This window comes from Acyrthosiphon pisum, chromosome A2, assembly GCF_005508785.2.
Source record: "Acyrthosiphon pisum isolate AL4f chromosome A2, pea_aphid_22Mar2018_4r6ur, whole genome shotgun sequence".
Taxonomy (NCBI): domain Eukaryota; kingdom Metazoa; phylum Arthropoda; class Insecta; order Hemiptera; family Aphididae; genus Acyrthosiphon; species Acyrthosiphon pisum.
This window is the reverse complement of record NC_042495.1, coordinates 75,394,073-75,412,142: the sequence shown is the minus strand read 5'-3', so window position 1 is coordinate 75,412,142 and position 18,070 is coordinate 75,394,073. Positions and strand designations below refer to the sequence as shown.

General features: G+C 30.9%; 1 protein-coding gene across 1 annotated transcript in view; it reads left to right on the top strand.

Moving 5' to 3' along the window:
- Positions 1 to 18,070, top strand: part of LOC100570090 — a 57,193-nt gene that overhangs the window by 16,084 nt on the left and 23,039 nt on the right. Inside the window, exons 4-11 of the mRNA XM_029489982.1 lie at positions 2,962 to 2,976; positions 3,796 to 3,858; positions 6,375 to 6,434; positions 6,523 to 6,582; positions 6,725 to 6,772; positions 7,014 to 7,043; positions 15,804 to 15,824; positions 16,048 to 16,080. Coding sequence (XP_029345842.1) covers positions 2,962 to 2,976; positions 3,796 to 3,858; positions 6,375 to 6,434; positions 6,523 to 6,582; positions 6,725 to 6,772; positions 7,014 to 7,043; positions 15,804 to 15,824; positions 16,048 to 16,080 — 330 coding nt within the window. The remainder of the gene's footprint in view (positions 1 to 2,961; positions 2,977 to 3,795; positions 3,859 to 6,374; positions 6,435 to 6,522; positions 6,583 to 6,724; positions 6,773 to 7,013; positions 7,044 to 15,803; positions 15,825 to 16,047; positions 16,081 to 18,070) is intronic.

Genomic DNA, 18,070 nt, shown 5'->3' with positions numbered 1-18,070 from the left:
GTGTCATGGTGTAGATGGAGGGGGGAAGGGATAAACACATCTCAGTGGAGGTAAGTTAAACTCATAAAAAATATTTACTTGTACCAATACTAGCACTTAAGTATTAGTTTATTACTAAGAGTATTCATTATACCATTATAACTGCTCTTATTATATAAATAATAGACTAGAAACACTAGAGCCATTGTATTTATATTATAATTCATATTAATCTAATATATAAAAATGGTCATGTCACAGTGTTTGTTATTGAACTCCATCGAAACGGCTCAACCGATTTCGATAAAATTGTCTGTGTATATTTGGTAGGTCTGAGAATACGTTTTGGGCTAATTTAATAAGGGAATTTATCACCCCCGGGGGGTGCTCAAACAGGAATTTTGAGATTTACGATAGACATTTTTATTTATTAATTAGTGGTTTGCTATGGGTTATAGGATTTGAGAGTAATATTTATTTCTTATTATTTCTTATTATTATTTTCTATCTATTTGTTTGCGTTAAAAATGCCAGAAAGACGTCAGAGTGCCAATTTTTGTTGTAAAACAAATGCAGCTATCAATATGAGAAATATAAGAGCGCAAAGAACAAACGTACAAAGCCAATCCGATAATACGAATGTTCATGTGAGTATGGCGAAATTGCGTGAATCTCAATCACAAGAGGCACGAGCTGAACGCAATGAACAACGACAAGTGGAACAAAAACAGGCGCGTCGACACACGCCGAGTAAATGACCGACAACGTCAAGAAGTACATCGAGCGTTTACATCCAATTCATTCCTTCGTCTAATCGTCTAGCATTTGAGTATGTGCCTGATATTGAATATTACGCTCATTCGAAAGTAGAGATTGGTGCTATGGAATGTCCGCACTGGAATACGCTTAAATTCAAAAATGAGTCAGATGGTAGATATGTGTTGCGCGTCAGGAAAAGTGCTACTACAGAGAATTGAAACACCACCTGAACCATTGAACGGTTTACTTATCAGTACGGATCCAGATTGTAACTTGTGTCTGAAGTCAATTTGAACATTTTATTCATGTTTCCAAATGACATCGTTTGGAGCAACAGAAATAGTTAAAAATAATGCTGCAAATGGTCAACAATATCATTCAACATTCAAAATCAAAGGCCAAATTTATCATAAAGTGGGCGCATTGCTATCAATGCCAAACGAACCACATACTACATTTTTACAAATTTACCTTATGGGCAGTGAGGACTCCGAAAGCGCATTCGTCAATCGCAAGGATGCACGTTGTAGATACAATATAACCTTAATTCACCTTTTGCCAGCCGCATCGTCTTTTCACAGATACGCGAGAAATAAATCCATTTATATAATACAATTTATATGGCAAAACATCGTTTGCTGGGTCAGCTAGTATCTACATAAAATTGTAAGAAATTATGTTTAGTAGTTTATAAGATTCAGGCGTAATGTGTTCCAATTTAAAGAAGAAATAAAATAGTTGTTTCTTATCGAAAAAAATAATAATATTCATAAGAATACAGATAATTGTATTAGGTATTTAGGTACCTATCGTAAAACTAAATCAATATTAAAAATATAGTTTATCACATTACAGGTTCTTCTTTGTACATAAGATGCCCATGGGACATCTTTGAGTGACCCATACGTAGTCTGTTGATAACTACTTAATCTTTGCGATTTGATGTATGGGGTTTGGGACAGTATACGGTAGTATTTTTAATTTCTCTTAGTTTATTATTATGTGTGGCCCGCCATTCTGAATCCCATAAATTGGTACAATAGGTGCTGAGATTCATATGGATGTCAATGAGTGAAGAGTAGGTGCGTATTTCGTTCAGAGGGTTATTAACCGTTTCACGACTTTTTTTGTCCGCTTTCTTATTGCCATCTATTCCACAATGGTCTGGTGTCCATATAAACCGTATGTTCTTTTTGGACTTTTCAATGATGTTGCTTATTTTAATTACTAGGGTGCTTGAGTACAAGTTATACTTCAGATTGTTAAGAACACTCATCGAATCTGTACAAATATTAATGGTCTTGAATGCCTAGGTTTCCACGAGGAGTGCAAAGTATTCCGCCATATAGATACTGTTATGGTCTGGTAGTTTGTAAGATAAGGATTGGTCATCGTTTATGATAGCGCTCGCGACACCTGAGTTGGTTTTGGAAGCGTCTGTTTAGGTTTGTAGGTTACACGGAGAAGAGTCCACTTATTCATTGAATAAGTACATTTTTATATATAATATTTAACGTTTCCTTTTTACTATAATCTGCTAAACTGGTGTACACAAGAAACTAGAAAGGTTGGCACCCTCCAAGGAGGCAACACACTGAATTCTCGTTTGATAAATTATACTATTTTTATAATCTTTGTATAGGTACAAAATATAAATTATAAAAAATGGAGGGATTTCATCGATCGTATCTCTCCTCCCACAGTGACTAGGTACCTAGTATATTCATTTTACTGGTACTAATTTACGATGATATACTTCATATTGATTGGATCTCGTTTAATTTTGAAAATGTTAAAAATTAGTTCAAAATATATTTAGGTAGGTACTAGGTACTTACTTATCTACGCATATAGAAAATGTTATAGTTTTAATAACAAATATTGTAAAATATAGAATTAAGGATATGGATGGAGTAAAGCGCGGAATCTTATACTTCAATATTTTAAAGTAACAATAATAATTGCACATTGTGATAATAGAACATATAAAGATTTTTGACAATTATGTATTGTGTATATCAATAAATCTTTGATGTAAGCAATATTAAAAAAAATGTCTTATTAATTATTATGCCAGTTGATATCAATGATAATAGCTCAATATTATTTAATATCTATATGGAAACATATTAAAATAAACATAATTTATATTTATATCGGATCAACAAATGATTTAACTTTAAATTTAGTTATTTTAACCATTGTAATGTTTTGTTTTAACAGGTCCATATTATTATTGTAAGTGTTGGATTTAATAACAATTATCTTCATTCTAGTTTGTATACAGTATACGATTAAGTAGGCGTAAGGCATATTATTCTGAACAAAATAGGTATTTTATATGTCCATTCTCCACTTTCCTAACAATTATTATAAGTCAGGGAACTATTTTCAACAGGTTGAGGATACCTATGAGTTTCACATTGTTGTAAATATAATATAGATAATGAAATAAGTTTATATTATCTATGTGAACAACGATCAAAATAAATCTGGTCATATTTTGAAACACTCAGGCATGAATGCATGTTTTTTAAGAGTTTATTCGCCAAGAGTTCTTCACCGTCCCAAAATGTAAGCTTATAAATGATTAGTGCCAACCTCTGGAGTTCTTTGACATTACATAATGAATCACTCGTAGAGAAAAATAATTTAAGTTCACTATTATAAAATAATAATAATTATGTTCTTTTCTTATCTCAATTATAAATATAACAAGCATATCAAAATATGTTGTATTTGACGTTTAGTTATAAAATAATTTATATTTATAACCTACATTTCAAAAAAGAATAAAAATCGTCAAGCTTAACATAGAAAATGCTTTGTGATTTTTATTCAACTATGCCGACACATATTTTTGTATCTTAAAACAAAGAATATTAAATATCACTAAATATCCAGAGCCACCACGGTCGTGGCGCGAGCCAAGTAAAAAAAACATATAGCGGCGGCATTATGCAATTATGCCTATCTATACAACTGAGAACTTTTATTTAATCTTATATAAACTTTTATTTAATCAAGTTATTTACATGTATAAAAAATATTCTTTAGTTCTACCATCACCATCTATAACTCAATATTCGAAACACACCGAATATGTAACACAATCTATGAGTAAGATTTTATTTATAAACCATTTTATTTTAAATAAAGCATAATATGAAATTTTTTATTTAAGTGCTATTTGTTTATTTTACTTATAATGATCACAAAAAAAAAGTTTTTCTGAAATGTGTTGATGGTCAGTAATTGCATCGTTAACTTATTTTTATACTTAAAGGATGATGGATCTCTTGGATTTGCATACTATATAATATTTATATAAGCAAATAAACAGTACAACTTTACGAACCATTTTTCTGTCTTGTCTTATATGTGGTTAATTTTGCAGCATTGCTGAATTGTATGATCTTCTCATATTTAAGACCAACAAATAACTTTAGAGAGTGTCCAATATAATAGTTCTCTGTTTTTATGATTTCAAACTGCATACTCCTTATGGCTCGATTTTACAATCTTTGAATCTTAATTCCTTGGGAATTAGGAGGTTACAATTTAGTTTATTTTTTTCTCCGTCAGTGTTATTTTGGCATATTGAGTGCTACCCCTGATTAACTTGAATTATTATCCTTCCGCGTTCCCTCACTCGTCACATTTTACATCCGTACGCAACGAGCTCTCCTAACATTCGTATAAAGTCTCAATGTCTCATGTAAACCTGCATTGATCCTCTCATTTCAGCGCATCGTAACACTTTTAAGAACTATATAAACAAGTTAATAACCAAAAATGTACCTAATTTTATTTTGTATCATTTTCGCATAGTGCTGGTTTTATTGTACACTTATTTGTACATGATATATGAAATCTATTTCTTATTTTAATATATTATCTGAATATCTCGGCTTCACCCGTGTGCAGTTTTTTTTTTGTGGTAAATCTTATATAGTAAATATATGAGCTATGTATGTGCATCTCGGTTTGAATGTACTATCTTAGTTTTAGTTAACCTCAGCTAATGGACAAATCGGCATCAGTGTACTTATAGCTTTGTGAAATAATTTGACCTAGATGACAACTGAAGTCGTTGATTGGATTTAGCGCTTGGTATATTTTAAACGTGATTTAAATTATTTACTCTCTAAACTTTTCTGACATAAAATATGTATGAGGTACTGTCGGTACTGAGTAATGTAGGTAACTGAGTTATTGAGTGCACCCAGTTTTCGTGGACTTACGCATTCACAGTATAGATTGTCATCATAATTTACTATTGTTATAATTTTAATTAAAAAATCATAAACATATTACATACGAGTCTGCAATGAAGTACCACATTTTATTTCTTTGCTGTGCTTGTTATCATATGTAGCACATACCTAGGTAATCTACTGAAGAGTCTGAACATAGGGACGTTCCGATACTACCGACACTAGTAAAGTATCGATACTTTGGTTGGTCTTTGGTCCTCTCCCTTTTTAAATTAGCCTTTCTTCTGCTCAGAGGTATAATCTATCTATGCATATAAAAATATCTGATCCTGTTCACTTCGTTGCCCATTAAAATTGCCAACTCTATATGAATAATATGTTTTACATATCACCATGGCAATCATTTATATACAAAACATTCCATCGGAAATTTCAAAATAATATGTAATTTGGTTGCCATGGTAATATGGACACACATACGGACGGAAATTTCAAAATAATATATAAATGGTTGCCATGGTAATATGTAACGTAACGCTTTATGTAACGTAACGTTTTTCGATTCTATGTGCCAAAGCAAAGACATAAAATGTCAACACTTATTGTAATTTAGCGCATGCTCGTTTGTCGTTATGAATAAATAAATAAGTATTTTAAATATTTTGTTATAACATAAATATTTAAATGAATATTTTTATAGGAATTACTGAAGATGATTTTATATTATATGACGTAGATTATTGTTAAATAGTATATTTTCAAAACTGAAGTTGTGGGTATATGATAATAATTGTTAGTAACACTTTTAGTGTTTACTAATATGTAATAAAAATATTCCTTCGTATTAACTCAATGAATGATTATGTCCTCCTTCATATAGAATAACTTATTCTAATTACCAGTGACGCATTTGAAATACAACCCCTTCCCCCTCGAGATATATTTTCAAATCATATTTTATAATTGTTAAATTTATAAGCTTGATAAGCTTTATAATTTTGAATTTCAGTTTTGATAAAGTACTTGCAAATATGCAATTAAAAATTAAGATTCTACAAAATCGCGTCATTGTAAATCTGGAGGAATTGAATTGACTTTGACCTTTATTTTAAACCTAATAAGCTCTATATTATATTGGTTTATACAATATACAATGCGATAGTGTAATCCTTTAGTAAGTAAATAATTACCTACTAAAGTTGTTTATTTTGTATTATATATTTTGTTGAAAGGAGATTAGTTGTAAACCTAATACCTATACCTGTAATAAATACAAAACTATATATTTAAGTAAAATAATAATTTCTAATTAATTTTAGTTTATACTTTAGATAAATACACCAGTTTAATGTTTAACCTACTGAAAACTTTAATGTTGTGGTAATTATATTTAGTAATTTTAGTTTATTTTATATTCAGGAAAATTATTTTATTTTAGAAAGAAAGATATGAAATATTCATTAACTGCACACCAAGATGGTAAACTGTTTTGTATAATGATTTACTTTTTTTTTATAATTCATTTAGTAGAATATATAAATTAAATTACCCAAATCATTATTTTTAGATCTACGGCTTAGTGGCGTGGATCCTTTATATTGGTATCCTAAAAGACCGAAATTCTATAGTAAATATAATACGTTATTATAAAAAAATCTATAATCACATTGTACCTATAAAAAAAATACTTATAAATACCTAATTATTATATAATTAAAGTTATTTATTTTATATCAATATTAATATAATATTTTACATAACTTGTGAAGAATTGAATATGAATATTACGAGTGTGTATGCTCTACACAATTTAACAAGTGAGCCTTTTAATAGTTAACCAAATAATACCAATGTAATGTAATTTTAAACCAATTATAAAAAACAACTGTTAGTTAGGTTTGCACTATAAAATATGTATATCAAACATAAATTAACGTTAAAAATAATCAACAGATTGTACAATTTAATTTTAAATGGTTTAAAACATACCTATATAACCTATATAACCTAACCTATAGGTACAAAATAATTTAAATGATACCAAAATCGACTTTTCAGGTATTTATTGCAGAAATGTTCAAGACTATGGTATGTATCGATTATCATAATTTAATCTATTTTTTCGTTTATGTCATTCAAAGGAAATAAAGTTAAGTACCTATGTCTAACTGATATATACTGCTGCGAATCAGAATTTTTATTCTGGGCAACAGAAAAGTCAAGTTAGATCTTGGGGGTTTTATCGACTCCGCCGGATTTTTGTTTATATTGATTCCGCCAACTATCGGTTCCGCCAGTTATTTATTTATGTTGATTCCGCTGACTGTTTATTAAACAATAACCAACATATCATATTCAACAGATTTTTTTTTTAATCAACAGTATAAGCTGTTAGAGAACACTTAGTTTTTAGGTGGTTAGTCACCAAATCGTCTCGAATCACCTCGTAAATCATTCATCGTACGGTCAACTACCTCCAAAATTCGTTTATGCGCCATTGTGCATTCATCCCAAATGATGATTTTGCAATTTTGCATCAATTTCGCTGTCACTGAATTTTTGGTCATTGTGCACGTTGGCTTGTCAACCGTGTGAAGATTCATTGGCAGCTTCAAAGCGGAATGTGCAGTTCGACCTCCTTCCAACAATATTGCAGTAATGCCAGATGATGCAACAGCCAACGGAACTTGGGATGTTGACCGAATTGTTGCCAGAATCAATGAAATTATGAACGTTTTGCCTGTCCCGCCGGGAACATCAATAAAGTAAATGCCTTTAGTACCATTGTCAACGACCTTCATCAACGAATCGTACACATTCTTCTGCTCGGTATTCAACAGGGCACATTTGTTCGGACTTTTTCAGCCAGATCATCTCGATCATATTCTTGCTCCCGTTGCAATTCGCGATTGAATGCATCGTGCATCGAACGATTTGGCACTATCACTCCCAATGTCAACAAAAGACTGCCGCACATGAGTACGCACATGTCTTTGATCAAAATTAACGCTTTTTGCGTATCTCGTTGTTAATTTCAAGATCGAAATTCGAACTTCTCGTGCGAACTCTGTGCAAAATGTCGTCAGTCATCTCGTCTTTATATTTGTTTCACAATGCGGTCGGGTTTGACGGATGACATGTGGCGATGACGATCGCAAACAATGTACGAATTTGATTCGCTGGCGCAGAAACAGTTGCATCGGCAAGCGTTGAGTCCCAATGTGTATCGTTTTCGAGCAAATTCAACAGATGGCTAGCCTCCCGAAAAGTGGAGCCCAGCACACTATCCACAGTACGTAGGTAATCGAAGGAAGTATGGTCTCTAATGTTCACCAAAAACAACCTTAGATAGAAGCATTCGTCTTTGCTTGGATGAACTGTATATATTCGTCCGAGGACATCAGTCAAATTGACATCATTGAAGCCAGCAACAGCATCGCCTTTCTTCCTGCACTGAAACTTTTTTGATGCAGCGTTCCATGTATAATAGCGTGGCATTTCTGAATACAGCAAAGTCCTCGCCAACAGATGGTTTTTGCATGTTGAAAACAATTTGTCAATCTTGTCGCTGGTGGTCGTTCTGCTCTTTGCGTTGCATTTACGTCCATAAAGTAGACACGCTGGCCGTTTTGTACGACAGTCGGGTGACGTCCATGAATCGAAAATGAAATACAATGACTCCGGTGGTTTCACTTTTTCACCAGCGCAGCATAAGCCGGGGATTTCCGATTGAAACTTCAACGCAGACATACGACAGACATTGAACCGATATCAACGCAGCTAAGGTCGTTGTATGCAATTGCGGAATCGTATTCGAAAGCAGCGCGATTCAAGACTGATCTTTTTCTTATAAAATGTTGTGCATCACGAACCAGTGTATTATGTTTTCGTCTCAATTCATTTGCTGTTGCACGTTCCTTTTGCGTTCGATTAACACGTTCGTAAATAATGACTATTTATTTCACGACGTGTACGTCGTCCTATGTTTGATTTTTTAGTAGCATGCAATTAAAATCGTTATTTAACGGCATATAAATACGTAATGAATGGTTCACAAGGAATGACCGTAAGATAATATAAGATTAAACACGTATTCCATCTCCACGATGAAGTTTATTTTACTCGGTGGTATTGTTGAATGATGTGTTTGTTATTCACATGGATATACAAAATTCAAGTTTTTCAATTAAAAATTAGTTTTTCCAAATTTTTCTTTTGTAAAAACCTTCTCCTGGTAATTACGAACATCTTAAAAAAAATTTGAGCCAAATCTGACCAGCCGTTCTTGATTGATGAGGTAACGTACATTTTTCACGCTCCATTTTATATATATAGATATAACTCAAATACCTAGTGATTATTATATTTACAAAATGATATATATATTTACATATTATTACAAATTACAGTAAGTTATAGTGTGTACCTACTAATGAAATAAAACATATTTAATATCATAAAAAGCATGACATAAATATAAACAATAAGCCTTTTACATTTTGTTATTATTAAAATAAACAACTAACAAATATTCAGTAAATTGATAGTGGACGCCTGGCGGAATCAATGAGCGTATATCGATTGCGCCGAAATTACCTTTTCACCTGTAAAAAATCTATCGATTGCGCCGCGTATCAACTCCGCCGAACTTTTTTACATATTGATTCCGCCGGCTATCGACTCCGCCGAACTTTTTTACACATAGATTCCGCTGGTCATTGATTACGCCGAACTCTTAAAAGGCTTAGGTTTGCTAATATATAGCAAACATTTTTGACGATTATATAAATAAAAAAATTGATAGATTCACCTATATAAAACTAGCTTCAAATCATTATTTTAAAAATTGACCATAATATTGAATATTTTTATTACTTTAATTTTTATTTTTTTACCATACCATGTGGCATGTACAATCCCTATATATTTTAATTATTATTATTAATTAATTATTTAAAAATATGACGATCTTACTTCATTTTGTAAAACTAGATATACTAAATATATACCAAGTTATATTATTTTATGATTTTATTACATATTATTATCCGTTATGGACGACAATGTTTGAATTGTTTTTCGAAATGTTTTTATTTAAATAAAACTTAATTTATACTATTATGAAAGACTAAGTACCCTAACCTATACTGTTAATTATTTTAAAAATTGACCACATTATATATTTTTATCTTTTTACCATACCATACAGCATATACAGCAACACCTATATATTTTTATTATTTTGAATATTATATTATATAATTCTATTTAAAAATATGACGATCTTACTTCATTTTGTAAAAATAATAATCATTAGATATTTGAGTTATATTATTTTATTATTTTAATAAATATTATCCGTTATAGACGACAATATTTTTATTTAAATAAAACTTACTTTATACTATTATGGCATACTAAGTGTACCCTGACCTATACTGTTAATTAAAAAAAAAAACTGTATAATATGATACTTGGTTTATTGTTTAATAAACAGTCGGCGGAATCAACATCAATAAATAACTGGCGGAATCGATAATCGGCGGAATCAATATAAGTAGATAACCGGCGGAATCGATAGTCGGCGGAATCAATATAAACAAAAATCCAGCGGAATCGATAGCCGGCGGAATTGATATTAAAACGGCGGAGTCAATAAAACCCCGAATCAATATGTAAAAGAGTTCGGCGAAGTTGATATTTGGCGCAATCGATATACACTCAAATTTTGAACACCATACACTGAATATTACAGGGGCGCCATTTGGGGGGGGGGGGCAGGGTGTGCACTCGCACACCCTGTAATTTTGCTGTCCACAATTGGCCTAGGCCTAATTAATACTATGGCCAGATGGCCTTCAGTTTGCCAATCTTTAATTGTGCATGCACCGCAGCTATTCACTGATAATCATAAATAATATTATAATATTGTGTTCTTTAATTTGATAATTGATAAATTGATATCGGTATCACTTTATCCACTGGCACACACAAATATGTGTAAATGGTAAGTGGCTACAGACAGGGGCGGACTGGCTATTTTTGGCCCGGGGTGCAAAATTAATTAGGGGCCCGTAATTTTTTTTTCAAACCTATTTAAATTAGGAAAGAGCCCTTAGTTTTATAAGTAAATATAAAAAAAAAATTAAGAATAACATGTTGTTTATTTGTAGAGATGTTGAAATATGTTATTTTATTTTTATTTTGTATAATACCGTATTATACCAGTATTATACCGTATACCGACTGTGGTAATCGGGGGCCCGGATCATAAATACAAACGGGGGCCCGGGGTGCTACTTGGTGTATAGCACCCTGGGCCAGTCCGCCCCTGGTTACTGATAGACAAAAGACATAATAATAATAATAATATGCATCTATTCTATCTAAAAATATCTTTACTATACACTATACAGTATATACACAGAATGTATGAACGGTAAAATGTAATGTGTTAACTATAAAAATATGTTTTTATTAAGTATGTTTTTGATACTGTAATGAATCTGTAATGAAAAACTTAAACACTAGAAACGTTTTTTTAACGATTGGCCTGGAGGTGGGAAAAAATTGACCTCTTTAATTGTTTGCACACCTTAAAAAAAAACTGAAATGGCGCCCCTGAATATTAAATAACGAATTGAACAAAGTTTGAGTCATATATAGAGTTGGTATATTTAATACGGACAACGAAGTGCACGGGATCAGCAAGTATATTTATATTATAATCTAGATATTATATCAAGTAGGTAATGAAAAATAATATTAAAAATGTTTTAGTACAATGTTCAAACAAAAATACATTTAACATAAACAGTGATAATAAATAATATAGTCAACTATGGTCAACATATAGTAATATAGTCAATACAATAATTTACAAGTTGTGGTCTCAATTTGGTTGAAATTGAATAGGGTACCTGCAGGTACCTAACCACATGGCTACATCTTATATTAATTGTCATGACTTTAGAATTGTTTATATTATATTATACACTTTATAGTTTATATCTACAAATTACAATGTATTTAATGTATATAATATTATGTCGTAGCCACTTCGTGAAGTCGATCTTTTCGTGAAAAAATGACCATTTCATGAAATGGAAAAGGATATTTTACACTTCGTGAAATTCGAAAATATTTCACAAAATGGTCTCTTCTTCATGAAATGGTCACTCCAATTCAACATCGTATAATTTATTTCACAATCTGGTCGTTCACTTTGTGTACTGGAATACAAAATTCATTGTACATGTCGCGTCTGATTACATATATCCTTTATTATTTATTTAATGTATTTATTAAGTATACTTATGTATGACTTCTACAATACCATAGGTATAGATTATATTATATAGATAAATTTAATTTATATTATTACCTATACATAGAATATATTTTATAACTATTTATATCATATTAATAGGTATATTGTTCATATTATAGTTTTTTTTTTTTTTTATTTATTAGAACATTTATTAGAACATGAGCAATAATAAATTAACGCAATTGTAACGAAACGTAACGAACTTATTAGTTATTATAAGTATTATTTTCAACGTTCTTAAAATAAGTTACCTATGATTTATGAATGTACAATATATGACAAAAACAAGGGGCTAGAAAATTTACAAAATTAACCAAATTTATTTACGATTCCGAAAATTTTAGATAATAAATAATAATCAATAATATTATTTAAGATCCTAGGAATTAATACTTATACCTTTTTTCCATGTCTAACATTAATACATTAACAATGTACCTTTGTACCTACTACTTATTAGTCGTTATGGACTGATTTTGTAATTATTTTAAAAAAAAAAGTTACGTTGCTTGTAACTCTCGACTTTATGAATAAAAAAGTAAAATGATAAATCCTCTAATCGTTCTTTTTCCACTATTCTTTTTTGTTTTCTTATCAGAGATGTTACTTCTCTTCGTTTGTTCTCAAAGTCCCTTATGTTCTCGGGGGTTGGTGTATGGATTGCTCTTATTCTGGCTTCATTCCGTTCCTTGATTCATTTCAATCATCATTAAACCATTTCTTTGTTTTCTTTCTTTGTGTGTGTTGAATAACTTTATCTGCAGATTCCGTTATTGAGGCTTTTATTATTTTCCATTACTCCTCAACCTGTTCATTATCTCTTTCCTCTATTTTTCCTAAGAGACTTGCCACTGTTTCTTGAAATGTTCGTACTATTTCTTTATTTTTTAATTTATCTACATCGTATTTCCCAGGTATTTTATTTCTTTTTCCATTCCATGGACATTTTTACTCTTAAGTCAATCAGGATCAAGTAATAGTCCGTGTCTGCGTCTGCTCTTCTGTAGCTTTTGACGTTTTTTATAATCGTCTTACATCTATTTTCTATGAGGACATGATCAATTTGGCTACTAAATCTTCCTTTCGTTTCTTTATAAATATTTTTCCTCGGGAATCTTGTACTGCTAGTTACCATATTTTTACTTATTGCAAAATTAATTAATCTTATTCCGTTCTCATTGCTTCGGTCGTGTAGACTATATGTTTTCCAATTGTTGCTTTGTAGGCATTTTTTCCCCCAATTGGGGTTCATATCTCCTAATAATAATTTAATGCAATGGCTTGGCAAAGTGTTATATACTTGTTCCAACTCTTCATAAAAAGCATCTTTCGCTTCTTCATTTCCTGATTCGGTTGGTGTGTATGCACAAATCATTATCATTTCCCGGTGGTTCATATTGATCCGAATGTAACATATTCGGTCATTTATAGCCTTAAATTGTTTAATCCACGGTATTAAGCTATTATACACAAGGAAACCCACTCCATTTTCATGTTTATTAGTCATTATACCACCATAGAATAATGTCATGTTACCAGTTGGTAGACATCCTTCACCATGCCATCTCGTTTCTTGTAACACTACTATATTTACCTTATATCTATCTATTGCATCGACTAGTGTACCAAGAGCTCCTGCTTTATATAAAGTTCTTACATTCCATGTGCCAATCCTAAATCCTTGTAGTCTGGGACGGTTCCATTGTGTTTTATCCAGATCTCTGTCCCGAAGCTTTAGTTTTGGTTTCTTAACAATAGGTTTTTTTACAGTGACGGGTTGTTAGCCCGTCGCCAAACCCCCAACCTGGAGGACCAGACTGAGTCAACCAGTTAAGGTCAGCTCAGAGCTCGGGGCCCCGCGTTCGCTAAACCCGTAGTGCTAATTACTTAGCACCCTCCTGAGGGTACATTCTATATATTATAATATATTATAGGTACTAACTGATCCGGTGCGCTTCGTTTCCCGTTAAAAATGACAACTCTATAATATAATTCAAACTTTGTTCAATTCGTTAATTAATATTTTTTTTCTTTTTTCTTGATCTTAAATAATACATCGACATTTAGGTCATTAGTACAAAGGTATTAAGTTAGGTATTATTTACATTAAGACTGGATTAAGTTACATTATTTTTTTTTTAATTAGATTATACAATTCTGACTTTTTTAGGAGTAAAATTAAGTTTTTTGTGTCCTATGGGTTTGGTCCAAGTGCTTGGCAGATTTGCTCGGAGATGTGGAATTGATTGCGGTACTGGTTGTATTTATAGCATAGGGTGATGATGTGTTTGACCGTTAGAAGGACGCTCCATGTGTCGCATAATGGAGGTTCGTCATTACCCATCAAGAAGCTGTGCGTGTTAGGTGTGATGTCCAATTCGAAGTAGGTTGATTAGGGTTTCTTCTTTTCTATTAAGTCCGGGGTTTTTCCATAGGTTGGTGTTGTTTTTAATTTGGTTGAGATTAGTGTTTAGTTTTTGCCAGTGGGAGTGGTATTTATTATTTATGTGGGCGTTAATTTCGATCTTGGCGTCAGCGAATGTGATGGAATTTATAGTTGTGGTTGATGTTGAGTCGATAGCGTTGTGAGCTTCTTGGTCAGCTATTTCGTTTACCGGTATGCCAATATGTCCAGGGATCCACACAAATTTAATTTGTTTCCATTTTTTCCGGCCTGGAAAGTTTCTTTTTGAATGAGCTTTGTGATATCGGGCGGGTTACGTGTATTTGTGATTGCTATTAGGTTGCTTAGTAAGTCGCTAAGTATTATACATTTTGTTTCGGAGCTTACATATTTTGTGTGGAGATGTTTTACTGTTTTGTATATTGCCATCGCTTTTGATGTAAATATTGAGGCTTGAGGAAAAAGTTTGTGTGTTACATTTTGATTATTTAGTATCACTGCAAGCCCGACTCCGATGTTAGTTTTGGAGGCATCAGTATAAATTTGTACACTGTTTGGATGCTCTTACAGTTTGTTTTGGAGCATGTTTTTATATTATATGGAAGGTATTGTGCTTTCTTTTTGAAAATCAGTTAGAGTAAGATTAACATTGAATGTTGTGTTTTATGGGGGGAAAATAAAAGATTTTCTTTCTAGAATGTTGTTTATTTTTATATTTTATTTTTCAGCTTCCTGTATATATGTATTTATTATTTTAATATTTTTTAATATTTAATATTCGGTGTAATGGTGTTCAAAACTTAAAAATGTTCATCGATCATCTTAAACCTCAAAATAATTGTGCAAGCACCACTATAAAATGAAAATTTTGGAAAATGCTTTCTTGTCGCACATATACCACCGGGGTACGTAGATACCGTGAACATTGAAAGCCTCAAGCTATCATTGTTTAGGCTCTACGTTGATTAGTCAGTGAGTCAGTCAGGACACATTAGATTATTATAATATATTATAGGCATCCCGTCCGACGTTGCTCGTGAGACTAGCTTATGATTATGTGAGCAGTACATTGTCAGTTTATACTGTCAAGTTATAATATTATTATACTTTACAGATCCCTGGGTGACTGTACAACGTAAGTGTAAATTTAGGGGCTTAAGTTTTTCAAATACATAACAAGTTCCACTAATAAATACTTAATGTTAAACTTTATTTTAAAATTTAAATCATGTATACCTAACTTAGTTATTTCTTAGTAAATACTCAATAGGTATCTGGTTCATAAAATAAATATTTAATTAACCAAGTTGAAACCATACAAATTTATTTCTACAAAAAAATAATTTTATTCACCTTAGAAACCTATATGAATAGTATCTCGGATAAAAAGGGTAAGTAAATTTGTGACTATTAATAAATGTGTTAACTGTTGAAGTTTAGAAAATTACTTTTTTAGCACCAAAATGGATAATAAACCAAGTAATTAAATTAAATATTTTATTTTGGCCTTTAGGCAGCAGTACTAATTACTAAATGTTATATTCTGTGCTACTATTTACTAATGTTAAACTTCATATCGCTTCCAACATTCTATGTAGTGTTGGAAATAAATCAACAATATATTTACTAATAGTTATGTGAAAAGTGTCTTAATAGCAAATAAGTACCTACTCATATGAATGCATTCAAATTGAATCAATGACAACTTTATGCCGGTTTATTAAGCACCAATTCCCAACAATTTTAATTTTTTTCCAATACATGTTTTTTATGCATATTATAATCACATAAATCAACATATTATTATGTTTTTTTAGTATTGTATGTATCTTATAAATTATAAAATAAAACTTTTAATTGGTAATATATTCAGCGTGGTCATTCTTTTAGGCACACTACATTTTACGGGCAACATTGTATTTTGCATATTTTAAGGTTTTCCCTTATTAGAACGTATTTACGTATTATCCAGCTTTTTAAAGTACAGTTTAGCAATATATATTTTACCTTTGGAGTGGTATTTAAAAACCTCTGTATTAAATTTTAAATCAAATTTATTCAAAAACAAATTTGTCTTCTCAAAAAAAGGTCTTATACACTAACCTAGGTACTTATTCTATTCTATCCTGATCTTAATTTCCACTTTCACCAAACGACAGTGTCACCTAATGTCACCTAATGTCACCAGTATTACATTTTTCAAGTATTAGAATCCTCCATGTATGGTAAAATTTTCTAACTATTCCGACTCTTTTTGCGCTATTTAAAGCCATGATAATTTTTTTCTAATTTTGTAAACTATTTTACAGTAAGAAATTCATAAAAGTTTTTCTTTTCATAACTAAGATAACTAAACAGTCACCCCCCGCCTACCCACCCATCACCTACAAAAGTTATGGAGTATTTACCCCAGTAGCCATACATATTTGGCACCACTGAGCCTAGGGTAACGCACCGAAAGAATTCAATTAATATAACAAATCCATTACAAAGACATACTCGACAACTACAGTACAGCAGAGCAGTACCCACTTATCCACCTTTTTATATTGTTATTATTTATTATTAATATGGTAGTCGGTAAGTTGAATTAATATTATAAAATTATAACAAAATAACTACAATCGTTATAGGAATTGATAAAATAAGCAATGATATAAATCTCAAGTGTCTACAGTTATTTGTTTTTTAATTACAACAAAATAAGAAAACCGCTACATGAGAAATCGAGTGAATATCAAATGTTATAAAAACTTGAACTTCAAACGCTTTTAAAATTTTAATTTAACTTTCTTATACATTTTTTTTTTCATAAAGGTAGATAACTGTATAAGGAATCTTGTATTACGTTTTAAAATCTCAGATTTAAAAATAAAAAATTTAATGAATTTTTAACTTAAAATAATCTGCACATTTTTGTGACATTTACGCCTTTTGTCAAAATTCTAACTTTAAATGCTTATAAAAAAAATGTGACTGGATTTTTAATATTTTTCAAATGTCATTGTAACAATATATTAAGAGCTTTGTATTAAATTTTTAAGCAAACAAATAAAATTGTATGAAAAAATACTACAAAAATTGGAAACTCTGTAAACAGTTCAAAACAAATCCAAATATTCGGTCATTTGTTTTAGAGTAACACCAAAAACCAAAATGTTGCGTAAAAATTCCCGGTTTTTTTTTCTCAGCGCTTTTGAATACTAATGGTAATATGGGATTTTGAACCTCCCTAATGCACCAACTAAATTCACTTTCCATCAAACAAAATACTGCTATTGAAAATCGAACCATTATTTTGACTACTTTTCGTGTATACACAGACACAAAAAATACAAATAAATATTGCTTTGCTCAGAATCTATAATAAAAACTAATTTG